The sequence below is a fragment of the Dryobates pubescens genome, chromosome 24 (genome assembly GCF_014839835.1).
Source record: "Dryobates pubescens isolate bDryPub1 chromosome 24, bDryPub1.pri, whole genome shotgun sequence".
Classification (NCBI taxonomy): domain Eukaryota; kingdom Metazoa; phylum Chordata; class Aves; order Piciformes; family Picidae; genus Dryobates; species Dryobates pubescens.
This window is the reverse complement of record NC_071635.1, coordinates 1,609,322-1,635,222: the sequence shown is the minus strand read 5'-3', so window position 1 is coordinate 1,635,222 and position 25,901 is coordinate 1,609,322. Positions and strand designations below refer to the sequence as shown.

The 25,901-nt window shown below is 51.7% G+C and overlaps 1 protein-coding gene across 1 annotated transcript in view; it reads right to left on the bottom strand.

Annotated features, from left to right (window-relative positions):
* Positions 1 to 1,300: 1,300 nt before the first annotated feature.
* The window catches only part of ANTXR2 (ANTXR cell adhesion molecule 2), a 79,587-nt gene continuing 54,986 nt past the window's right edge, over positions 1,301 to 25,901 (bottom strand). Inside the window, exon 16 of the mRNA XM_054172627.1 lies at positions 1,301 to 1,526. Coding sequence (XP_054028602.1) covers positions 1,488 to 1,526 — 39 coding nt within the window. The 3' untranslated portion in view covers positions 1,301 to 1,487. The remainder of the gene's footprint in view (positions 1,527 to 25,901) is intronic.

The window sequence follows — 25,901 nt, the reverse complement described above, 5'->3', positions numbered from 1 at the left end:
TTATTTTTAGTGTCATTTGATAAGCCTCCCTGCTCGCAGAGAGACATCCCACTGACCCAGCCACTGGTCATTGTCTATACCGGTTCCCATCAAAGCGGGCGCGCTTTGTCAGGTTTCGCCTCGAATATCCATTCTGCGCCTGAAGTACAGTATCCAAAGTGACTGGATCATTTGAGCCTTTTTCTTCAGCTGCTCCCTCCTTCCTCCCCCACAGTGTTTCCGCTCACGCTAACATAATTTGGCACCGTCGACGTGACACGACACTGGTTCTTCTAAAAAATGATAATGCGAAGCCCGACGATGCTGGGCCCTGGCCGGGCTCCCGCGCGCTCCGGCTCTAATTTGATGGCGGCTCTTCCTCCGCCGCTGGATCGCGCCCGGCGCGCGCTGCCCCTCCGAGCGAGCGCCGTACGTACAGTAATAGGTCATTCAATGTCAAAAGGCATAAAAAAGATGAGCAAAATCTTCACAGGCTGCTGCTTGCTGTTGCCTTTAATTATATTAATTAAACTTTGAAATTCTCATGCAAAGAGAGTTGCTGGCTTGTGACGCCGGAGAGCCCTTGGAGATTCGGGGAAGGGGGGGAACACAACCCTGAGATACCAGCTTAGTGGTGACTGCTTTTTCAATCTGAGAGCAGATAAAGGCACAGAGGAGCTGAGGAGTGCTAGGTATGTTTATAGATGGTGATGTTTTATGCGCTACTGAACTCCGAATGCAGGAAAGGGGAAAAAATCCACCAGCCACAGTGTCAAGGTCTTGAAGCATCAGGCCCTCCAACTCCACTCAGGATCTCTGCTTGCAGGCTGTCTTCCCATGCAATAATGCTCTGTTAATTCTCTTCTGGTCCCGGGTGCATAATGAAAGAAAGGTGTCTTCAGAAACTAAAGGGCAGAGTCTCGCTCGCTACCAATACCTTGAGGCACCCTGTCTACATTTTGTCATGCGTGTGCACTTCTCAGTGTTGGAGTGACAAGAGCTCCAGTCAGAAGGTTCCCGTAAGGCACAGTGCAGGGGCTGGGGATGTGACATGGCTGTAAGGCACTGGGCTGGCGCTCGCGGAGCCTGCTGGGGGTTGTTCTCCGTGCCTCTGGCGATGGCTGCCTGGGTAAGCAGCACGTGCCCAGAAACCGCGGCCTCCGCCGGCAGCGCACCGCGTCCTGAGAGTGCAGAGTTCTTAGGAAAGCATAAAGCAACCAAACCAGGGAGCGCTCGGCTGTGGTGTCCGCTCTGCCTCGTGCGCTCCCCGGGAGCGCCGGCTGGGTCGGTGCCGCTCCTCTTGGCACTGCCGGGGTCGCAGAGTGTCGGCGCTGGCTGGGATGTGGTGCCCGGCACAGCCACGCTGGCTCCTGGGAGCGGGAACGCAAAAACCTTCTGGGGTCGGGCTGGAGCGTGGTCCAGGGAATGCGCGGGCGTGCTGGGTCGCTCTGCTCGGTTGAGAAGTGGCAATGTGGCTGGCTGTCCTCCTGGGATCCTCTTCTCCTCCTCTACTGAGACTGAACTCGGGTGAAGTTGATACATCGGCCCTGAGGGGGGAAAGAGAGAAGCTCTTATTGGTGGAGTCATGCATGCAGCCAGGACTGCAAGTGCTGAATGTTCCAGGCTAGAAGGCAGCTGTGATTGAAACTCAGAGCTTTGTGCAAACAACAAACCCACTGGAAAAGCTTCTAAGCATTAATGGAAATTACCCAGAATGAGGCACCCCACTTGCCTTACAAACTGATGGTGTCAGGAAAGTGGTGATAGGCTAGAATAGAATAAACCAGGTTGGAAGAGACCTTCAAGATCATCGAGTCCAACCTATCATCCAACACCACCTAATCAACTAAACCATGCAACCAAGCACCCTATCAAGTCTCCTCTGAACACCTCCAGTAACAGAAAAAGAGAGTGATGATGCAGAAGACACTGGAATGCTCTGGGGTCTGCTCTGAGGAAGATGTACAAATTCTCAGCAGCTGCAGTGAGCAAACCCAAACCCAGCCACAAGAGGTAAGGGAAGAGCAGGGCGTAGACAGACACTGCCCACAGCTCTCCCTTGAGCCAGATCCTGGCACTCACAGCACAGATGAATGTGGCTGCGAGTTAGCAGAGCTGCTGCTGCTTGGAAGCTGTGTCTGTTAGCAGTGACCCCAGCTCTCCTCACCTGCATTCAAATGGCAAAGTGGCTGCTTCTGCTGCCACACCCAGGGAAATGCCATTCTCCCATAAACAGGCCCAGACTAACTCTGACTTCTTTTGGTGTAGCTGTGGGAACCAAATGCCCCAGCAAAAGTCCTGAGCACTTTTTACTGGCTCTGCAGGAAGACAGCCCCTCTGGGCACAGCTGTGATGCCTTTCCTCCTGTGATGGAAGAAGCCAGCTCACACCGAGCCTTTGTTCAGGGCTTCTGCACCTGCAGAAAGGGATGTCCAAGGTCTGGAGGTGAGATGTGGTGTGATCACTGCCAGCATGTGTCTTCTGGTGTGATGCTCCTCATTCATTAAGGTCTCTCTGTGCCAGTAGGCCCTGTCACACCAACCCCTGCTCCAGGCAGTCTGTATGGAGCCAGGGAAGGTGGGAGACTGCACAGGTTTCAGCTGGCACCTGCCCAGGACTGGCCCAGAAGGGCCGGGGTGCTGATCAAGGGGGGTCTTCCTTAATGCTCTTCTGACGGCCCTGCCTCTCTCAGCTGTATGCTCAACAGAGAAGCAGGGAGTGGGTGGTGCAGTAGCTGCTAACTTAGCTGCTGCCATGTGTTACAGCAGCAGGAGAGATGCAGAGATCGGGCAGGAGTGGAGAGATGCCTCCAGAGGCACAGTCTGACAGGCCTGGACATCTCTGTGCACCTCTCCACGTGCTTGTGGCATAAAGAAAAGCAGAGGGAATTCTGTGGCACTGGGCCCTCTCCTGCGTGCCCTGGCATCTCAGCAGGAAAAGGAACATTCATGTGTTCCAAAGCAAGTTTGGCAGTTGTGAAGCCTTAAAAGCAAACACAGAGGTGATAGCCTGGGAGTGCTTGGCTTTCACCAGAGTTCACACAGAGGCATCTCCTTGGTTTGCTCTAAACACATCTTCTCTGCCAGCCTCTAGGCAGTGTTAGAAGGGTTTGGGAAGATGTTCTGTGATTCTTTGTCTCCTTTATACCTGAGGAGTCACTGCCACTCTGAACCCAGCTGTAGGCATGCAGTTAGTGTATTTGATGTGTGCTCAGTGAATTTCTGCTTCCCAGTGAAAACAAAGACAGGTTTTGTGTAGACCGTGGTGCTGGCAGGGGCCAGAGCTGGAAAATCCACTGAAAGTGCTAATTAATGAGAAGGTCAGCAGCACTGTGGTGTCATTAACACAACAGCAAACACTGCAAGCCTGCACAGCCGAGAAGAGCTTCTTCCTTCAGGTAATGGGATGTGACAGGGTGCCTGGTTTCGCACTACCTCTACATGAAATGGAGTAAGAAGCTTTCAAGCCCACAGAAAGGCTCTGAGCTCTAAGCCTAACTTGCACAATTGCCATAGGTCTCTTTCACATTGTTATAGCAAAAATAGATGCAGGTCTATCAGCAGGCCTATCTCTTGGTCTGATTGCCACTACTTGTTTCCTGGACTTGTGTCTTCCCTGGGAGTGCTGCCTCAGAGGGGTTTTCATCCCAGAAGGAGTGGTTCCAGACATGGCAGAGACAGAGGAGAGCCTTAAGTGAGCAGTTGCCATTCTGGTTCCCCACTCATCTCCATGGTCTCTGTCCCAACCTCCTTATTTGAGGACAGACTCATGGAGGAGGGAAGAGCAAAGTCAGCCAGACCCCTGATGATGTCACTCCCCAAGCAGAGCAAACCAAGAAACTCCAGCTACCAAACCAGCCAGCATCAGCCAGTGACAGACATCAGCAAAGGCGCCGTCACTGCAGTGAGAAGTCAAACCACTTGCATTCTAGACAGGCAAACTGCAGCAGGCAGAACACAAAAGGCTAATTTTCAGTTACTCCAGATCAAACCAACATGACCTGTGGGTTTTCATCCACCAGAAGCCTGGGCTGTGTGCTGAATCCAGCACCAGTGTCCTTGTGTGAGCTGGGATTGAGCAGAAGATGCTTGCTCCTGTGGCTCACTCCCTGCATGACCTCGGGACCTCCATCTGCTGGGATCCACTGGATCCCTAACTCCAACTTTTACAAACAAAGAGGAATTCTTACTTTTCCCCCCCTGATTACTCTGAACCTTACCTAGGCACTACTTAGCCATCAGGCTATTTTTGGCCTTCCCCATCACAATGTGCTTGTTCTCCATCAGTAATGACACCAGGGAATTGCCATCCCAGCAGCCCTGCCACGACCCCCCAGTGTGGAGGGCTGATGCTGCACTCCTGGCCCTGTTTCTCAATTAGCCAATCAATACAACCAATTTGGAATCAGATGTATCATGCCTTGTAAATCACTGCATCATAAACCTTAACAATACCAACACCCACTCAGCACAAAATTGAGCTAAATTACTGTTTAGGACTAGAGTAATTAACCAATGAGTTATGCAGCCATTCTGTGGGCTTCGTGTGGCATAGGGAGTTGCTGCCATGCACCAGGCTCAGTGGGAACAAAGCCACCCTTCACTCCAAGCTGCACCACAGGTACTGCAGGAGGAGAAGAGGGCAGGTGTTGAACAACTGCTAACCCACTTTGTCCTGGCAGCTCTCAGCACCATTCAGAGATGCAAACTGACCTTGCTCCCTCTCCCCCCCTTGCTCTTTGTCCCTGTCCCTCAGCTCTCTCTTGCTCCCAAGGCCCTGAGCAGCTCAGGATGTTGTAAGCACTGGCACTGGCTGGGCACTGCTGCTAACTGCAACCTAGACTTGATGGGGTGCTTGGTGCCGTGGGTTAGTTGTTTGGGTGGTGTTGGATTGGTTGATGGGTTGGACGCGGTGATCTTGAAGGTCTCTTCCAACCTGGTTTATTCTGTGTATTCTAGCAACCTGTGTGCTCTGCTCTTGGTGCTCAGACCCCAGCTCTGTGGGTGGGCATTGTCAGTTTCCTGTCCTTGCCTATGTCACCTTACTGCTCACAGCCCACCCAGCACAAGCCTCAGTGGCACCTGCTCCCAGCTGCCACCCCAGCACAGCACTGTTAGCAGCCACACACACTGCAGGTGATGTCCCAGTCAGCATTTCTGAACCAGGCTGTGGTGGTGGATCTTGAGCACCTGGGGAAAGATGCCTTGCAGTGCTGCATGTGGCTGGAAGCTGCAGGGAATAAATGAGCAATGAGAGGAATGATCTTGAACAGTGTTACTGCTCCAGAACCCACTGCTGCTGCTGCAGACATTAGGATCACTCCCGGAGCTGCTTCCTCCCCAGAATTACTGTCAGAGATGGAGTAAGCTCCAAATCCCAAGAACAGCAGCGGATGGGCTCAAAATCCTCCTAATGCAACAAGAACATAATAAAAGGAACAAGCTACAGCTGAATGGCACTAGGTATTTTTAGCATAAGAAGGATTATTGGTTTTTCACTCTAGCAGTTTTTGCCACTACTTTGAGGTAAGTGGAAAGGCAGAGAATAGTTTACTGTCTCACACCTATGCTCTGCAGCACGAGTGCATGACCCCATGATGTGTCCAAACAGCCCTCCAGTCCCTTAAGTCAGCTTTCAAAAGTCACATACCCTGAACTTCAGGAACACAATGCAAAGTGGTTTCACCTGCCTGAGAAGAGCCTGCTTCAAGCAGAGTATGGCAGCACAAGCACAGGTACCTTTCATCAGTAGCCACCTTTCATCCCTTGGGCATGCTTTAGTTGTGGGCAAGGGAAGATGGCATGGAGTGCAGAAATGGAGGACAGGACCAAACTAATGCTGTATTTTAGAGCACAGGCCAACAAACCAAAGCTGCCAGCAATAGGTTCAAAATGGGTATCTGAAAGATGCTGTCTATGGGTATAAAATGTGCAATGGATGACCAAGAGTCTGTTGCTGCTGTGTCAGACGTATTTCTTGCAGGAAGACAGGCAGCTCGGCTGCAGCCATCCTTACCTCACTATAAATAGTAGGCAGCGAGTGCTAATTTGTGGGTATCCGGAGCCTGTGCAGGGCTTGTGTCTGGAGTCAGCAGCTTGCTGCCAGGTGCTGTCATGGAGGTGTGTTTTGGTACCTCTGGTTTGGCAACTGTTGGGGCTGCAGAGCCAGGGGGTGTGTGCAGAAGGCTGCTGCTGCCCTCCAGGAGGGCTGGGTGTCTCCGGGTGTGAGGGGCTGTGCTCAGTGTGCTGCGGCACGGAGGCCAGGGGCATTAGCTCTGCTATTTTTAGCACGCTGGCAGCTCTGAGGGAATGCTGTTAGGAGCAGCTTTTCCCCCTGCTAATAGTGCTTATTTGGAACTGGACATATGGACATTTCCACGCAGTCACTACACCGAACAGATCTTCCACATACGTGTCTGCCAGCGGCGTAGCCTTGCGAAGCCCAGGACTGAAGGGGGTTTGTGTGCTGCGTGGCACTGAAAGGGGTGCTGCTGCCAGGACTCGAGGTGCTTGAGGGCAAAGATACGGGCCTAGAGTTCCAGCAGTCTGTGAGAGTACCAATAACTCCTGTACAAGCAACACTGTACAAGCTCCACCCTCACTGCACTGCTGCTGAGCAGGTCAGACAGCACGAGGAATACACAGCTCTGCTCCTGCTCCTGCAGGCACCTGAGGGCAGTGGGGCTGCTCAGGAGCAGGGCAGCCATCAGTGCCAGTGGGCACAGGAGTGCCAAGTGCTGTTGTCACCATCTGGGCTCCCCCTGTGTCCAGTGCCAGTCCCTCTGACATCGTGTGCAGGGCAGCCCTTGCCCTGACCATTGTCAGGGAAGGACAGTGCAGGGAGGGGATGGCAGAGGTGTGCAGGGAAGGCAAGGGCAGCAAGAACTCACCTGGCTTGAGTGCGTGCCATCCTGCCCGGGCAGGTTTGGTAATGAGAAAGGGAAGGTTTTTATCTGCCTTAGCCAAGTTTTCTGTGACTGCTTTATTCAGCAGATCTCCAAATAAACTGCTGCCTTGAACAAGAGTGGTTGTGACAAGCTGCCTCTCCTGCGAGTTGGCCTTGCAGGGCTGGGAGGAGAGAGTGCGCCGAGCTCTGAGCCGGCTGCCTGGGCCTTGGGGGGGAATAAAACTGTGAGCATTTGTAGCATCTGCTTCAAAAGGAGGCTGTGGCAAATATTTTATTCAGCAGAGCTGGAGGTCTCCTGTCTCTAGAGGGCAGGAGTTTGTTGTTTTCCTCGTAGCAGGCAAGCATTGCTTATGCAAAGGGAAAGGCCACGGCAATGGCCTGGAGAGTGCCTGTGTCCCTAGCACCGACGCTGGAGCGCAGCCACAGTGCGCTCTGCATCTGACCCCTTGGCAGGAGCCCTCCCACTGCGGCGCTTCTGCCTCCCAGGAAACACAGCCTGGCCTGGCAAGGCCTGACCCTTGCTTCCTGAAGGACATGTTCTTGTTTTCCCTTCCCTGCCCATGGAGGGCTCTTCTCCTTCAGACCCAGTTACGCCTCAGAGGCCAGCTCAGGCTGCCAGGGGCAAAGTGATCTCTGTGCTGGCAGCAGCCCAGCGCACACCTAGCCCGGTGCTGCTGCAGCTAACCAGGACGCTTCTGCTGGCCCACAGTGACCCTGGGGAGAGCTCCTCCAGGGAGACTCCAGGGGGCTGGGATTGCAGCACTCATTCCAGGTGGGGCTTTGAGAGCTCTTCCCTAATTCCTGCAGCTGGGGTCCCCATCTATGTTATGGGAGGGGTGCAGCCAAGCCAGCCGCAGGCCTGACCTTGAGCGCCGAATGGTTTCCTCATGTTAGCCTCCTGAATGACCTCCCCAGTCCTCTACAGCTTTTTTAGGAAGAGAGAGAACATGCTCCTAGATGCATCACATTTCAAGCCTTGTAAAATCAGAAGCAGAGTCCAATTCTAAATACACTACACCCAGCAAACATCAAAACCTGGCCCCAGGGCCTTTTTCATCTAAAAAGGCAAAAAGTGTCAGAAATTTACAGTTCCTAAAGATGGCTTCTCCCCAGCAAAAGCCAAACATCTTCATTATTCTTCCTTCCTCTGCTCTGTACAACTACCCAAAGTGAGAAGGTGGCAATTTATCTTCTCTGAACTGAGAAGTAACAACAGATAAAGCAGAACTGTCAGCAGAACCATTCTCTTTACACTCCTTGTCTCCTCATCATGACCTCCCTCCTCAAACCTTCCTTTAGGAATACTTCCTGGGTGCCCTGTCCTGACTGGCCTCTCACGTGGCCTTGTCTGAGGACAGGCTGTTGTCTTCACACGGCCCTTGTACGGAAGGTGCTGATGCTCTACAGCTGTAAAGTCTGCAGCTCATCCAAGGGCCATGCTCAGCCCCTATCAGCCAGATCCTGGCCCCTGTCCTTCTACAGTGGGCCCTGACAGCTGCTCATAAAAAGAGAGGTCACCCCAATTCTGTAGCATTTAGGATGCTACAGAAATGATTTTTAAATCATGATCATGTAATTATTCTGAGGAAAACATTCCTCTTAAGAAATTCTGTGGCTAACATCAGTCTGAGGCTGTAGGTAGGGCCTGAGAGGATTCTCTCACCAGGATGCCTGGAGGGTGCAGCTCCACTGCAGCAGTGACCACTTGGATTGAGGTGGCTCTGCAGAGGGCAGGACAGCCCCAGCAGGAGCCTGGCTCTGCATGCCGTGCCTGCAGTAGCAGCCCTCTAGATGCCACTGTGATCCAGCTGTCACTTCACCAAGCAAAGCCTTTACAGCAGCATCTGATAGCTGGATGCTCCACACTGATACTGAATTCAGCACTAATGGCACTGACCACTGGGCCTGCTGCCCACTCCTCAGCCCGCGGCACCTTCCCTGCCTGCAATGGGTACAGGGCAGAGTCAGCTCCTTCCTGCAGACAAAACCCTGCAGCACATCATTAGGCCTCTGCTTTCCTTCAGATGGATTCATAATCATCCACTTCACAGGCATTTGGCCATCCCTCCACACACAAAGCCCTTCTCTGCTCAGAGCAGTGGTACTAGCGGCGGCTCCAGCATCCTCTACCTCAGACCAGTGCCTGCAAGCCAAAGCCTCCTACAACACCACGACTACAGAACACCTTCTCCTGTGGCCTGCCCTGGGTTATGTGGGCTGCATTCTGCCCATTCCCACCTCTGCCAGCTTGCCTGCTCCCTGTCTGCAGACACCCACCCCAGGTGGTGCTCATTCACCACTGCTGTTGCTGCCATCAGCTGCTGGAAGCCCAACCACTGACCTGCTGCACCCAGGCTGTGGTAGCTCATCCCTTATGGGAGGTGCTGGCTTCTGATCTTCACTTGTCCTGATGAAAATCAGAAACAGTTCCTTGCAAGGCAGCAGTGTTAAAGCTCATGGAAATGGATCAGAAGCTGGTCTTCAGATTCTGTTATGACAGTGTGGCACCTATCACAAGGTCCTTCCAGGTCTACCAGGCAGCTGGCCCTTCACAAGTGGTGCTGGCAGGCCCCAGGCTATGTGATGTGTGTGCACTGCAGAGACACTGCTGGAGCAGTTGCACTCTTTCCTTGTGGTCTGGGCTGTATTCCCTGAAATGTTTTTCCTCACTGGAAATCACTGCTACAGATGTGCTTAGTGAAGATGCTGCTGTTCTCCAGAAGCTGAGCGTAGTGGGGACATGGGTAAGCTGCACTTCCTCTCTTCCCTGTGCAGTTTTCCTACTTCACATAACCAGCTACATAGAATAGAATAGAACACATAGAATAAACCAGGTTGGAAGAGACCTTCAAGATCATCGTGTCCAACCCATCAACCAATCCAACACCACCTGAATCATAGACTCATAGAATCAACAAGGTTGGAAAAGACCTCAAAGATCATCAAGTCCAACCTGTCACCACAGACCTCATGACTACTAGACCACGGAACCTGAACAACTAACCCATGGCACCAAGCACCCCATCAAGTCTCCTCCTGAACACCTCCAATGACGGCGACTCCACCACCTCCCAGGGCAGCACATTCCAATGGGCAATCACTCTCTCTGCATAGAAATTCTTCCTAACATCCAACCTGACCCTCCCCTGGTGCAGCCTGAGGTTTAGGTCAGATGTTAGTTGGATGCTAGCTAGTACTAGAAAAGGATTTGGTAAAGGTCTCTTCCTGCTCTGAATCCTCAGGGAGGAAGGGTGGGGTGTTTATGGTCTCCAGAGCTGGGATTTGCTCCTGTCACTGCCCAGACACTAAAGCACTTGAGTGTAAGCACCTCTGCCCAGCCCAGCTCTCCTCTGAGGAGCTCTCCTGAGGAGCCCGGGGAATGGGTGTGCAGTGCTGAATTTTGCTCTGGTTTACAGTTTCCACCTTTCCTTTTCTTCCTCTTTTCACTTTGAGCAGTCTGATTTGTGCAGTGAGTTTGGGTTTGGTGAGGCTTTATTACACCCATCTGCCCAGAGATGCTGCTATTAAGTGCATTTTATAAATTAATAACTAAAAATGCTCATTTGTTGTGGGATGTCTATTGTTGGTTTGGGAACAGTAAGCTCTTGCAGATCTCAGCTTTCACCTTGCCAATCACTGTATTCCTGCAAGTGCACTGCAGTTACTTGGAACCTTTTCTGGGTTGGTGTTGGCATCCTTTTGCTAGATTACATTTATGCATTAGTACCATCTGTGCCTGCTGTACCTTCTGTGAGTTAGCCCTGGCCAAATGACTGGCATTTATCTGGAAGTGCACTGAAAAAAAAAGAAAGGGAAAGAAAAGGGGGGGGAAGGAGGAAGAGAGTAAGGATGGTACCTAGAGCTTTATGCTGGCTGCTGGCACTAATGGGTCTCAGGGAAGAAGACACACTGGTGAGCACAAACACCTGCACTGATGTCTCATTTTGACTGCTGATGAAATCTGCTGTGTCCTTTGGAGCCTTCCTCTCTAAATGGGAGCTGCTCCATCCTGACGAGGTAATCAAATAAATTCTCCCTGCCCTTCTGTTCCCCAGGAAGACAAACTGGGCAGCCTTCAGAGCAGAACCCACTGCAGCCTGAGGGATGGGCCTGCTGCTGGTCTTTTTACCTCGGGTCTGGTTTCAGCCGGGCCCCGGTGATGCCTTTAAGCTGCAATTCACAGCGCTGATTGCTACAGGAATGCAGATGTCACCATGCTGGCTCTAACAGACTGTTTTCTAGTGAGAGTCCTCTGCTGGTCAAAAAACCTGAGGAGTGGAATAGCCTCCTATGGTTTCTTTCCTATAAATAAAGGGACTGGGGGGTGGAGGAGCATTTCCTTCTGTTACTGGTTTGTAATGTCTTTGTCATAATAAACAAGCTCCTTGTTGAGAGCCAGGGAGTGCTGAGCAACAGCAGCATCCTCACCTTCTCTGAGAAATGAGAGGGTTTTAGACAGGCCAGAGCTTTACTGCTACCCACCTTGCAGCAGCAGGCACTCACCAATCATAGAACTGTTTGGGCTGGAAAAGCATCGATCCCAACCAACAACCCAACCCCACCGTGGCCACTAAACCATGGCCCCAGGTGCCATGGCCACAGGTTTCTCAAGCACCTCTAGGCATGGGGACTCCACCACCTCCCTGGACAGCCTCTTCCAATCCCTGACCACTCCTGCAGCAAAGACATTTTTCCTCATCTCCAACCTAACTCTCCCCTGGCACAATTTCAGGCCATGCCCAAGCAGCCCTTCCCTGGCAGGAGCAGCTTGGGGCACACAGCCACAGGAGGGGTAATGGCAGCAGTGGCTGCTGCTGGTCTCTGGTCAGAAGTGCTCCTGCAGGAGCACTGCACTGAGCTCTGTTCCCCAGAATTGTTGCTGGCTTTCTCCTCTCCTTTGTGCTGTCTTGAACACCCCTCAGGACAGACAAGAAGTGGAGCCAGTGCTACAGGTATTTCTAGACAATCAGTCCTGCTTTGTGTAGTTCTCAATGACCACTTTCACACTCTGCAATCTTTTCTACTAAGAATATGATATTTGGAATTCAAGATTTGCTTTTTCTTTCTTTCCATATGTTCTGTGTTAAACATATGCTACACTTTATATTTAAAAGCTAGCAGCAGACTGAAAGCCAGCCCACACCACAAAATGTTTGCTTCGCTGCTGAAGGCTGCTGGGCTGTGGGCATGTGTTTATTTTTTTCTTCAATGCAGTGCAGGAGGAAACACCCTGGAGGACCACTTCAGAGTGTGGAGCTAACCTCAACAAGAGCTGTGGAGAGAGTGAAGACCTAGTTCCTCGTCTGCAGCTTAGAGCCATCCACAGCCGTGTGGAGGTGGTGACCGAGGTGGTGACCAGCTCTGTGCGGAAGGAAGGGAGCCCCTCCCTCCCCTGGCCTTAGGAGCACACTGCTGTCCCTCCTGCCCCTCAGGGAGCTCTCTGCTCTGAGCCTGCTGCTTGAGCCCTGCCTCAAGGAATGGCAACAGAACCACCACGTTCTAAAGGTTTCAGAGGCATTACAACCACACTCCACAGTCTACTGCAAGATTGCTGCCTCCAAGGTACTGCATTTCCTGAATTAGCAAAGAGGAAATCAGCAGGCAGCAGCAGCAGCTCCTTGCTGAGGGCCGGCTGCAGTGTGTTTAAACCGTGGCAAGCCTCAAAGATGCTGTGCTAGGTCTAACTGGTGACTTTAGGGGAGGAAATGGGGTTTGTCATTTGTTACATAAACCCAAAGTGATGTGGCTGTTGCCATGGTGACTCCTTGTTTATTGCACAGCAGAGTAAACTGTGAGCATTTGCTGCCTGAGAGCGCTTCACAGGACGGACTTCCCCCCCACCCCCAGCCCTTGTTGTTTCAGGTCTTTTTCAGGAACGTTTAATTTGCTGTTTGGGAGGGGAGGAGGCAATGCTCAGTCATCCTCTAGCTAGGGATGAATATTTTAAACTTTATGAAATCACTGGTAATTTAGAACTTGTCTCTGAAATTACCTGGTAAATGACCACAGCAACATTTAGAAGTAAAAAGCAATGAGGTGTGCACAATTACCTCCTAAAGCTGCAGACAGGCACATACTTAAGCATGAGTTTAATTGTAACAGGGGCAGATTGGAGCCTTCTTGAAACCCTGTCACTGATGAGGGTGACAGCTATTTCTGGTTGAAACCATAATAAAGCAAAAGCCTACACTCTTAATGTAGAAACTTAGCAGTTCTTTGGCAAAAATAAACCATAGGTGTGCTGGCTGTAATTAGCTGCAGAGCTCAAATGGCATTTTCCAGCAAGTGCAGGCAGCTGAGTGCAGGCAGCTTTGTGACCCATCCTGAAATGGCTGCAGTTAGTAAAGGGCTGATTTAAGGGAAATGATTTTTAACACTTTAAAGTGATGCAGGCCTGCTGATCAGGGGTCTTGTACCAGTTGGAGTGGAATTTCATCAAGGCCTTACTGCTGTAAACAGCCCTAATAAGCCCCACTCTGCTTGCCTAAAACCCCCTCCTGCCAATGACTCCTTTGCAAACCCACAGAATCACAGAGGTTGGAAGGGAACTCCAGAGATCATCCAGTCCTAGCCCCCTGCCAAGACAGAGCACCCAGGGTAGTCCACACAGGAATGCATCCAGGCAGGTTTTGAAAGTCTCCAGAGGAGGAGACTCCACAACCTCCCTGGGCTGCACAACCTCCACAACCCCCTCTGACCCCTGAAGGTTCCAGAGTTTGTGAGTTGCAGCAGTCAAGCACAGACCTGCTGTGTCACCTAAGGCCAGGGTGAGAAGACACTGCCACAATTGCTCCTTGCTCCGTGAGGGCTCTGCAGCTTCAGCTACAGCTGATGCCAGGGTGAAAGCTTACTGGCTCTGGGGGACAAATTAAGAGCCCAGGTTTTTTGCTCCCATTATCTTTAAAGATGAACAAAATCCTTCAGCTAAACAGAACATGAGCTGCCAGCAGGGGCTGGGCTTTCCTTTGACTCAGCCAAATAAAGTCAACAGGGCAGAGCTGACACAGAGAGATACACAAAGTATTGTCAGTGTCCTCTAGTGAAATGCAAAGACACACATTTTGTTGGGGAACACATCTGTAAAATCTATCCAAAGAATAAAGCCCAAACCACCAACAAACCAAACAACAACCAACCAACCAACCAGCCAAGCAGACAAAAAACCCCACCCCAAAACACCCAAGCCAAAAGCTGAGATGAGAAGCTGGAATGTGGTCAGTCTCTGCTCTCAATGTGGAGTCTCTAATAGAAAGAGTCCTCCTGCAGTGCTTGCAACCCAACTACCACAGCATTACAAATTCATGCCAAAAGGCCCCTTCAGTAAAACATGTCAACAGGAAAACGGTAAGGAAGAGATTGAGAGAACACCTTGAAGTCTCTGAGTCCCACTGAAAGGCTTCAGAGCCTGTAAAGCCCTTTGAAAGCCTCAGTCCCTTGGCACGGGAATGGTCAGATCTGGTATAGGGGCATCCTCCCTTCCGCCTGAGCTTCTCCACGGCTGCCTGTGGGGCAGAGCATGCTCGCAGAGCTTGGTGCACACAACCTGACCTAGAATGGGGCTGGAACTGGACCAGAACTACTCCCAGCCCTCTCACCTCCCTTCTTTTCCATGTGCAGGTGCAGCAGAGGCCTGGGCTCAGCACATATGTGCCATATGTGCTGCAGGACCCGTGCACGGAGGATGAGTTACGGACAGTGTCAGCCTTAATTGGAGCAAGCTGTCGGAGCAGGGACGGGCTGGCACGTGGGGAGTGCCACTTGGACACCGAGGAGCTCCTTCTCCCCCAAAGGACAGCACAGACTCAGCTCAAACCAGGAGCTTCATGTGGAAAGAGCTGGCCTTGGTTATGACTACAAGAGCCAGGCCTTTCTAAAACCCTTCTCAGTAAAGATCTGATTCAGTGCCTCCTGTTTCCATAGGGCAAGGTACGGTGCACACACTTAGGTTTGAGAGTTTCTTCATAAGACTCATCAATAAGTGCTTAATAAATAATGTGGTTTATAAACAGTAAGCTGCAGGAGCTGGCTTTTGTAACAGGTAGGATGGATGAAGTTGCCTTACAGAGGAAACACTGGAATTTTAACTTGGATGCAAACCCTACCCCCACACAGCACAGCCAGCTGAGCAGCTTTGGCTGAATCTAGACCTTCCAAAGCTGACAGCTGGGACAGGTTCCAGCCTGCAGAGGAGAGCAGGAGCTCAGCCTCCCTGCCCCCACTTCCTGCACCAAGCCACAGCCATGCCAAGAATCAAACAAATGGGCCACGGGCAAAGCAGACCAAACACAAAGCCCTTCCCTGCTAATGTTAGGGATTTGCACTGATGGCAGCATTTGGTAGTGCAGGAGAGCTCAGGACACAGCTCCCCTGTCTGGCGTCACCAGCTGCATGTTTGCTTTGGGCAAAGCCAGGGCAGGAAGCAGCAGTGATGCTGATTACCTCTTTGAGGAGGCATCTCACTAAAGCTTCACTACTGCAAGTACCCATCAGAAAAAAGAGAGAAGTTGCTGCTCTAACAGACAAGTGATTTGGCTACACCTAATTAAAAAGAGAAAAGAAGTGGTCTGAGCTTAATTAAGACTATGGAAATAAATCACTGCAGACTTGATAGGGACAATCAGAAAATGGGGTACCTGCTCTTCCTAACAGAGACAGCAGGTAACAGCTGATGAGGAATCCTGCACAGGAGAAAAGGGTACAAGAGCTTCTGCCCCACTTTGAACCCCCTCAGGCGCAGTGTGGTCTTGGTGGGATGCCACCAGCTCTGGGAACTGCAATTGCAGCTGGGGTCCTGTGTCACATCCTGGGGCACACAAGGTGGGATCTGCAGAAGACTGTTCTGCCTTCCTCATTCACTCCCTCCTCTGGCATCTCTCTACCTAAACAGAGACAAAATCCCCCTCCACACTGGGTCCCTGGCCACTGGCAGGATTGCAGTGTTGTGGGGCAGGCCTGTACTCAGTGCAGAGCTGGGAAGGCAAACAGGCTGGTAGCAGTTCTCAGGGCTGCTGGCAGACACAGCACCTTGGCACAACACAGCTGCAGTTTAATTTCAGGAGGCCATTAAGCTCTTAGACACATTAAGCACATCCACTGCTGCTGGCAGCGACTTCCTTGTCTTTGCCTGTGCCCCTTGAGCATGCCCTGCTGCTGCCCAGGCTCTGCCCTCCAAACACACTATGGGGGATGTGCACACAGGGGTGTATGGAAAGTCAGCCTCAGAAGTACCCAGCCTGTTCCTTCCTGAACTGTCAGGTCACTCACAGAGTGACACCTCTGCAGTCCTGCTCATCTTGCTGTCCTTTACCAGGAAAATTCACTGCTGCTGCCTCTCTGGGGCGTTCTGCATGGCTGGCTCAAGCGTGGGGCTAAAAGCCCCTGCTTGGCCCTGTCCAGCTCTGTCCTTAGCAAGCTCCTGGGCTGGTTCCTGCACTCAGCTGCCAGCAGACCTGCTGTCCTCAGAACCATACCTTGAGTGCCCCCCATCCCACAGGCTGAAGGGGCTGTCACTACTCCACAGGCACCCCTGCCGAGCCTGGCACTGATCACGAGGGGCTCTGTGGGGCTGCCACGTTTCTATGGGTGAACAGGCCCATGGCAAATGCAGGTCCATTTTCATGACCTGAGCAGCAGGCACCTCACTCAGTTGCCCTTGGCTTGGCTTTTTAAACCCAAGTTGAAAACTTAGCAGAAGTAGAGAGAAGTGAAGCCAAAACCTGCACCACTTCCATTTAGTGTCAATGGCAAAGGCCAGAGCTGTTCCTCCTCGCTTCCCAGCCTCCCCTCCCAGTTCACACACTGGTACTCCGAGCACCCCAGCTCCCACAGCTGATCCTTGCCAGTGAGAAGTGACTGCACACAAAGCAGTGGTGGAGCAGCTAGGCCCTGAGTGGCCAGTGACAGTGTTCTCAGAGGAGATACTTTCCTGCAGAAATGCTGTCCCTGGACAGTGTCACTTCAAAGGGCATTTTTTCCCTTGGGATGCACCTTGCTGCATCTCCAGCCATGCTCTCAGCTGCACCACAGCCCACAGCTGGGCAGGCTTCTCCCCCTCTTTTTCCTGAAGCTGCAGCAGAAAGAAAAACATCAGCTAAAGAAAAGCCAGGGCTGGCTCAGTGCCAGAGATGCTGGGAACTACCAGTTCCTCCTCTCTTCCCATACCCTCTGATGACTCCACATGCATCCCTCAAAACCAGGCAGTTCCACACAAAACCAGCTGGGCACAGCCTGGTTCCCTAGGGAGTGATGATCCCTGAGGAGCACAGCAGCATGGCTACCAAGTGTGTCCAGGGGGAGCTTGTCCTGCCCAGGGGATACCCTGATGGCATCCTGCTGTGCCTGGCCACCTCTTGCAGGACATTCACAGGCACTGTGAGGTCAGTGGAGCCTCCCCCATGCTGTGACAGGCACCAGGCTCAGCTGTGCTGCCGCCTGGCCCCTCCACCCCACAGGCAAGCCAGGACACAGCACAGCCGTGCCCAGCACCGATGGGCAGGGCAGGGCGGAGCAGGACGGCGAGCTCGGCTGCCGAGACACCTCCACACCCCCTGGCAGGGGCATCTTCCACAGGTGGCAGCCCAGAGCCTGGCTGAGGACGGGACAGGAGCAGCCCAGGGCTGCAGAGGCAGCGTGGCCGTCGCAGCTAAGTGTGCAATTGCATTTTCAACGTAATTAGCTGCCTAATTGTGCGCCTAGGCCGGGCTGATGGATTTGCACGTGCACCTAATGATGATTTATCTGAAAGCTCTCTGGCCAGAACGCTTCGTTCTGCCACCCAGCAGAGGCACTCCTCACAGGGAGCGCTGGGGCCGAGTGGTCACTTTCCCCATGCCTGTGCTCCCCACTGAACTCCTTTCAGCTTGGGCTTTTGAACCGATTCAAGCTGGCTGAGGGCAGTGTTACTGGACAACAGGCACAGTGAGCACAAAACAGCTGGGGAAAAAGAGAAATTCCAGGGGAAAGGCCAGGGCGAGGTTACTAAAGGAAATTTCCATGCAGGGCTTCCAAACAATGCTGATGCTGGACTCTCCAGTGGTGTGGATGTCACGCAGTAAGAACTTGGACCAGCAATCACCAAGGTCAAAAGGGAGCTGCTTTCAATAAACATCAGGGGAGCGGCAAGGGCAGCAGCTTGTCTTGAGGCAGGGAATGCCACAAGTGCAGCAGGCAAGAGTGCCACAGCAGCACACTTGGTGTGACCTACCTGAGCAGTGCGGCACTGCAGCTCCCCTGGCAGCTGTGGAAGGGGTTTGGCTGAAGCCTCACTGACAAAGGCAGGACAGAAAGGCCACAGATTGTCCCCTTAAACCACGTTTCCTTTTACTTAGGTAAGCATCCTCTCCTAGGATTACTCAGCTGCATTTTAACACAAACAGCCTCACCTCAGACCCTGTGAATGCTCCGGACCAGCCAGGCCACACGGCAGCCGAGCTGCACTGCAGGGCTGTGGCAGTGCCCGGTACCTTCCCACACTGAAACGCCTCTGAACCTGCAGCCTCCAAGCGCGCTGTACGGTGCAGGGTGTCAGAAGCACTTACTGCACAAGCAGAGATCTGTGTTTCTTTTGCCACAGACAATAAATCTTTAGTGTCTTCTCTCGATACGCATCACTCCACTTGCTCTCAGGAGGCACTCTACGTCTCTCTTTCCCTCTGCCTCCTCTAACAAGGTCACTTTCCAGCGATGAAACAACTTTTCCAGAAGGTATAGTGTTCAATAATTAATACCTACTGGTAACAGCTTCCCAAAGCAGTGCTTCAAAACCCTAATGCAGGCTCCTCACAAACTTGCAGCACAAAGAACCCTTAAAATAGACTTGAATACCACGTCTGAAAACATCAGTTCAAAACCAAAATGCCTGTGACTGAAGTGATCTCTGATCCAAACAGATCTCTAGCCACTCCTGCCACCAAGCATCAGCACAGCACTGCCAGTCACAGAGCTAAGTCAGCAGCAGGGCACGAGCCAGAAAGTTGAGTTTTGACATGGAACTGCCTTATAAATCAGGTGTAATAAACAATTACTTCAGCTGAAGGCCAGTTAATAAATTTTCCTTTTCCTCAGACAAGCCCTTGGAGGACATTAAGATGTCTGGTTCAGAGATCTGCAGGGGGAGGCAAGTGCCTCAGGTCAGGGTGGGCTGTCAGGTTAATCCCCAGTGTGTGTTGCTCCACGCAGTCTTTGGTTGAGCAGGCTGGAGCTGAACTGCAGCAGCATGCCAAGAAGTGAAGGAGTTTCTTAACATGCTTCTGACCCAGACCACTCAAACCTTCCAGAGTTAGAACATAGAATCCCAGTTGCCATTTAAGCCACAGCTGTAATATTTATCTAGCACACAGAAAACAGCTTTCATTCAGGAAAAATGTTATACTTGGCAGGGACTGGCAAGATGAAAGGGAGTAAAGCTCCAGTCCAAGCTCAATGGCTTTGTGCTGTGTATTGATTTGGCTGTGACTAGGAGCAGTGCTAAACAGATGCAATTGGCCTAAATACCCACACAGAGCCCAAAGCTTCATGGGGAAAGCTGGACAAGAAGGCAAAATCTGGGGGCAAAAGGGGAGGCTAAACTGCAGTTCAGCTTGGTAGGCCTGAGAAGGCTGAGATGCCTGCACACCAGAAAAGCAAATGCCCATCAACTGCCCGAGACTCACCCTGCCTGCTGGTGGGCAGAAGCCTTTGTCCACAGATGTTAGTGATGAAATCAGTGCCCTGTGGCTAGCTGTGGCACATACTCCAGGTTTAAGACAGCCATGCAGAGCTCTCCTGTGGTGAGGCCATGCTAGGTGCGGAAATGGAAAACACTGGAGGAGAGAAGGAAGCAGCCCTGGCATGAGGATGTGACCTAAGAGCTCTCTTCAGGCCAAGCAGTTCTTCTCTAGTGGGAGCAGACAGGATTTCTACATGATTTAGAGTGGGAGTGCTTTGGTTTGCTGGGTAAGTCCTACCACACAACCAAGTAAGACCCTGTGGTACTCAGGATATGAACATTTTCAGTCCTAAATAATCAACTTTCTCATGGATTCATACTCTGCTCCCTAAAGATACCCATCCATCATTTTACAAGCATTCCAAATTTTAGCAGGTTTATGTTGTACTGTAATGCTCAATAAAATATCACCCATCCACTTGGGCACAGAGAGATAAAAAATGTGCTGCTGCAGCCTCTGCTCTTCACACCTGCCTTCACCCTCTCTGTCAGACTGTGAGGGATTTGTATTTCAGACCAGTAAAGAATTTCTGTGGTTTCCAGTGGGAAAAAGTGATAAAGAATTCCAAGAAGATCTTATCCTTTTTAATTTGCTGAAACTGGGTCTGGATGGCTAGACTAAGTGACAAAGGGAGAGCAGCACCGGAGGAGAAAACCACAGCCAGGAAGCCCTCTCAAAGATAAAGTCCTTGGTTGTCTCTGAGCAATGGTGAGCCCTGGAGTGCAGCTGAAATGCTGTCCTCAGAGGGTCACCGTCGACATTCCAGGGCTAAAGGTCAGTCAAATTGGTCCTTATCATCTGGTTAGCTGTCCCACAGAGCCTGCTGAAGGAAGACTCTGGGCTTAGCCCATTGACACTTCCAGTGATTGATTTTCATTTAGCATTTGTCCACCACAGTTATCAGAAGGTGCAAAATGAACTTCAGAGTGACTTGGAAGGCAGAGAGCCACCTGCACCCACACGCACCGTGCCATGCAGCAGCTTTAGTCACTCCATTCTGAGGCACTGAATGAATCTTTTTAAGACGCTCTGACACAAGCCATCAAAAAGCAGCGCACACACTATTAAAATTAAATGCTGAGGCCGAGGGTGTGCCATTATGTCACACTGTTGAGGGACAAAACTCAAATGTATTGAGACATCCTAATTTATGGAAGGACCCTTAAAGTGTAATGGGCTTTGGCAACGTGTGGCACAGACACTTCTGCTGCTAGGCAGCAGCCTCCCCTTCAGCCAGGGCGGGCAGAGCGCCTGCGTTACTTGCAGGCGCTCTGCAAAGACACTGCAGCTGACCTGGTCTGAAAGCCTGCCTGAGGAAGCCCCCTCCCTCCAACGTGCTGGTAACCACTCCTGCAGGTTAAATTCTTTATGCATCTACTGAGTTCATAATGGACTCTGACATGCAGAAATTTATTTCAGAGCAAAACTAATTCTGCAGAATGGGAATGCAGTAAAAAGCTCAGAAGCAGGAACTATAATTTCCACAAACCTTCCCTCTTGATTACAGTCCTGGAGGCCAAGGAAGGCAAAGGCAAACTCACTTGCTTCTGCCACCACCTTTCCTGTCCCAGAGCCTCTCTGGTTCCTGGTTGGTTTTGGCAGCAGGACAAGACCTAGCAGACTTAGCAACAGAGATCTTCCACTGTCACTCAGAGAGGACTTAGAACAAAGGCCTCCTCTGCCCTGGCTCCACTTCCATGCACGGGGAACAACCATGTAAAGAATCCTCTGTATGAAAGGGAATGCTGCAGAAATTTACAGCACAGTTTGACGCTGCACAAAATTCAAGTGCCAGGACTCAGTCACAGGTTTCTGGTTTATATGCTCAAATCTCCTGCAGGCAGTACCTGAATAAACCTTGCAGCAGCATTGCTGGGGTTTATCCTGTAGCTATGTGGCAGCAGCTATGGAGAGCTGCTCCTCTCTTCACTCTGGGAGCCTGGCAGTAACTTGTTTGAAGTAAGAAAAGATGAAAGTGAAGGCCCAAAAGTTAACTCAGCAGAAGTGAGAGAGAAAAGTGGAGATGACTCTGAATGGCCAGGGGCACACAGAGACATCTGCAGATGGGACACTTCCCTTGGGCAGATAACCCAGCCAAAGGGCACCTCTCATGGCAATGGATCAGCACACCTGTCAGCACCACGAGAGGCACGCGTGGTTCTGCTACAGCCTGACCCTTGGCACAGAGGTTGCCATCGGCCGTGGCCGCAGCGCTGCCTCGGCACACATCGGCCGGGCTCCCGCAGCGCTCTGCAGGCAGGCGCCGGAGCTCTCCCTACAGAGCACGGGGCTGTGCAGTGTGTGAATGTAAATATCAGAGAGGCCATATGTCCCCAGCGTCCCAAAAGAGCATCAGATGCTGATATGTAGACAGTGCGTTAAGGACCTTCCTAATTAATAACCCAGATTAAAACCTCTTGGCAATCAATTAAGATTAATGACAGAAGTCATTCTCTATCCCCCCACGCCCGCGTCTCCGGCTGTGAAAACCCTGGGTTGTGAAACTTTAATCCTGTTATCTGCTGCCTTCTTCATCTGCAAAGCTGCAGATTAACGCAGCAGACATCATGGGGTGTGCAGGCAGCCGCCCAGGCAGCTGCCCTACTTTCTGCAGTTAATGGAAGAGGCACTAATCTGGTTAGCAGCACAGGACTAGTTCATCAATCTGCACACCCAAGACAGCTAAAGCTGTCACATCTCTTCTGGAGAGTGGCAACCCAGTGAACCTGGTAGTGTTCTTGGGGCTGCTTCTAGAGAACGGCCGGTGGCCATTAGCTGAACTAAGGAGGTGCTCAGGCTAACAGACACTGTGAGGGCTAGGCCCACGCTGGGAGCTCGGTGAGGCACCTCCTCCAAGCCAGGCAGTGGTTATGTGTCACTGGGCTGACTGCAATCCACACCATAAAAAAAAGAGAGATCCTGAGAAATCAAGGAAAGAACTTTGTGCTTCCCCTTTTGAATCATGCCCAAAGAGATGAACAGTTATGAACAGCAACTGCACTGCCAACAAAATGGTTTCTGTTTAGTACAGTTTGGCTGGGGGAAACTGTCAAGCTCCTCAGGGTGGTGGAGATGGTATTGGACAGCTGTAGCAAATCCATACCACACCTAGCAAAGACCGACTTGTCCTTCCACAGCAGCACCATCCCATGCTGCCAGCACAGCACTGGGTATGTGGCATGCTGGGTATGGCCACTGATTGCATTTTGGGAGGCCTGAACTGCTCCTCTTTCATCCAGCTGTTGGTAAACTAATAAAGGGAGTAGGAATGGTGGCCATTCAGCTTTTTCAAACACTGCTGCAGCATGCCATGGCTTCACCAGCCCTGCAGCCTGCTGCTGCCTCACAGGTGAAGCAGCAGTTGCTCTGCAGCCTGGTACTGCCCCCAGAGCCTGGCACAGGGTCCCTTGGAGCTGCTCTGGCCAGCTTTCTCTGTGGTCACACCAGGCAAAAGTTACCAGCTCAAGAATGCCAAGTAGATGTGTGTCCTTCTGCTATCTGATGCATACAAGTGATCACACACACTAATTAATTCTGCAGGCATGTTCTAAAAAGAGCAGCAGCACTCATCTGCACAAAGGGAGGCAGTGCCAAAGTGCCTGCCTACGCAGGTGGGAACTCTCCTTGTTTCTCCTAGCACTGGAACAAGGGCGCCTCTGAATCACGGCGATGGCTGCTGCCTCCCCTGACTGACAGCCAGCACTCGGCTGCTGGCAGAACCTCTCCGGCTGGGGTGGGCAGCCTGCAGCCCCGCTCCAACAGCTCAAAGCTGAGGCACCCACGTGCAGTGAGGCTCCTCTTGGAGGAAGTGCCACGACCTAGAATTTGTAATGGCAGAATCTTCTCTTGGGTCTGCAGCACAAGGAAAGTCTACTAATTGCATAATCCATAATCAAGCTTCTCCCCTGGCTATCACTCACAATCACTTCCTTTGTATACCACAGATGCTCACCAAGTAACACAACACAGATGTTTGTGTTGAGTCTGCACAGAGGAATCTTTAAAGCAGGTAAATGCTAACAGGCTTTAAATTAAAGCCAGTTAAAAGCATCTTCTTTTTATTTGGCTGGTTTGTAACTTCAGAAAAGCCAAAAGCATTTGACAGTTCTGCTACAGAAGTTCTTCTAGAATTAGCTGGAATGTTTTCTTCCTTTTACCAATGCCATACATTCTCACCCTGACAGAGCAAGCTCCCAGGCCCAGGCTGCCTGTGGGCTTCAAAGCCATGCATGTGCCTAACTGTGCCCTGGGTGAGAGTCTCAGCCACTGCCAAATCACACAAAGAACTGCAAACCCCCTGATGATTACCTTCAGCTGCTAAGCAAGCACCAGGACTTAGAGACCGGAACAGGACCGAACGCTGGCATTGTGCCCGTGCCAAGCTCTGCTCTGCTGCAGCATGGAGCAGCCTGGAAGGAGCGTTCAGTGCAGGGACGGTGGCAGGCACACCTCTGCTGCCCAGCCTCACCCTGTGGGCTGCAGGGTGCCAGAACTTCCAGTCAAAGGACAGGTGCCTGCTTTAGCAAAAGAGCCCAAGACTACTGCAGCTGATAACAAAAAGGAGAACGAGCACGATCAGGAGGCCGAGGGCAGGCAATGCATCATTTATAAATTACCTTGTTAGTGCTGAAAACAAACGCGGCTTTGAAAACAAAACCTCCTGCTGTGGACTCGAGGATGTTTGATGGGAGCCCTTCAAAAGGGTTCCAGGCTGAATGGAGACTGTTTATGTGGGGACTCCGATCTGTACCTGCTGTCCCCTGTCACTCCCTGGAAACTTGGCGGCAGATGTTGCAGCGTTAAGTTGTCTCTGAAGTGGCTCTCTGGCCTCATCTCCCCACCACAACAGAGTCAAACTGTATTAGATCTCTTTATTTGTGCCCGAGGCATGTTTGGGAGCGCAGCTGTGTCCACCCCCACTCTACCTTTAGTGTTTCAGCCCCCAGGCGGCAAATGTGAGACCGAAACTGTTCTGCCACTCTCGGCCCCAGCTGCTGACAGTCCTGCGGCCTCGCTGCGGGCCGGGGACGGTGCTGCGTGCCCGGCAGATGTCGGCGACAACCTGCTCGCTCACACCTGGACAGCCCTCCCTAACCCCCTGCACTGCTCACTGAAAAATTCATGACTCCCAGGACTTCCACCCACAATCAAAGCTGCTCAGCCCCGCCGCCTGCAGCCCCCGAACTGGGCCACCCTCAGCACTACCTGGCAACGTGGCAGAGGTGGGCGAGGAGAGAGAGAAGGAAGAAAAAGCTCTCTCTGCTTTGATACTTCATGCCCAAATTTCAATTATTTGATCAAGGGCTTGAATTCAGCAGTGAATTCTTCTACAAACAGCAACTACCAAGTTCTTAAACAACCAAAGACAGACGGCAAAACCAACCAGCCACAGCTGCTGTCTCCCTAACCGCACTGCCCAGGAGCGGGCAGTCCTGCTGGACCTGCGGCCGCTCCTCCTTTCACTGCCCGACACCCCCCAGGGGATCTCCACTAGCAAGCTATGAACAAGTACAATTCCCACTCCCCCCCAAGATATAGAACACTGTGCCAGACAGAAATTGCAGCGCTATGGTGTCACAGGTCACACCCTAACAACTGCTGCTTTAGATTTTACTCCTCAGTACAAATTCTGCTCTTCTCTTCAGTGGGGATGCTGAAGATGAGTGAGCTCCTTCTCTGTTTCATAAACCAAGGTGGGGGCAGGGTCTTCCTGTCAGGCCCCAGAAAGGTAGGTGCCTGACTACAATGGCTCACCAAAGCCTGCCCTGGCAGGCAGTTTTAACAAGAACTTACCTCCTTTGTGGTCAGAAGTCCTCAAGAGAGGGTCTGGCTGACAGGGTTTCAGCCTGTTCAGACACTGCCACGCTATTTACCCTCACTTACCTGCTGCAGTGCAGTGTCCCCTGTCCTTGTGTGTACAGCTGTTGGTACAGGTAAACCTTACCATGTGACAGACACATGGCCAAGCAGCAGAGCTCCAGCATGGGACTGTGCTCCCCGCTGCCAGCACTGCCCTTTGTCATTCTGCTTCTTCCAGCACTTGTCTTTGTCTTTATTAAAGCTCTCCTTTTCCATCTTTAGAGCAGCACCAAACTTCATCCCAGGAGATCACCTCAACACCCACCACCTCAACTCCCTCTGTACCCCTCCAGCTCTTCAGTGGCATCTTTTGGGTGCTGCAGAACCACCTGCCACTTTGTGGGAAGGGACAATCTGATGTGTTGCACCCCCCAGGGGACAGTTTGCAGAGACAAAGGTGCTGCTGTCTCATCTAGAGGCAACTGTTTGCCCCTGAGTCTGTTCTGATAT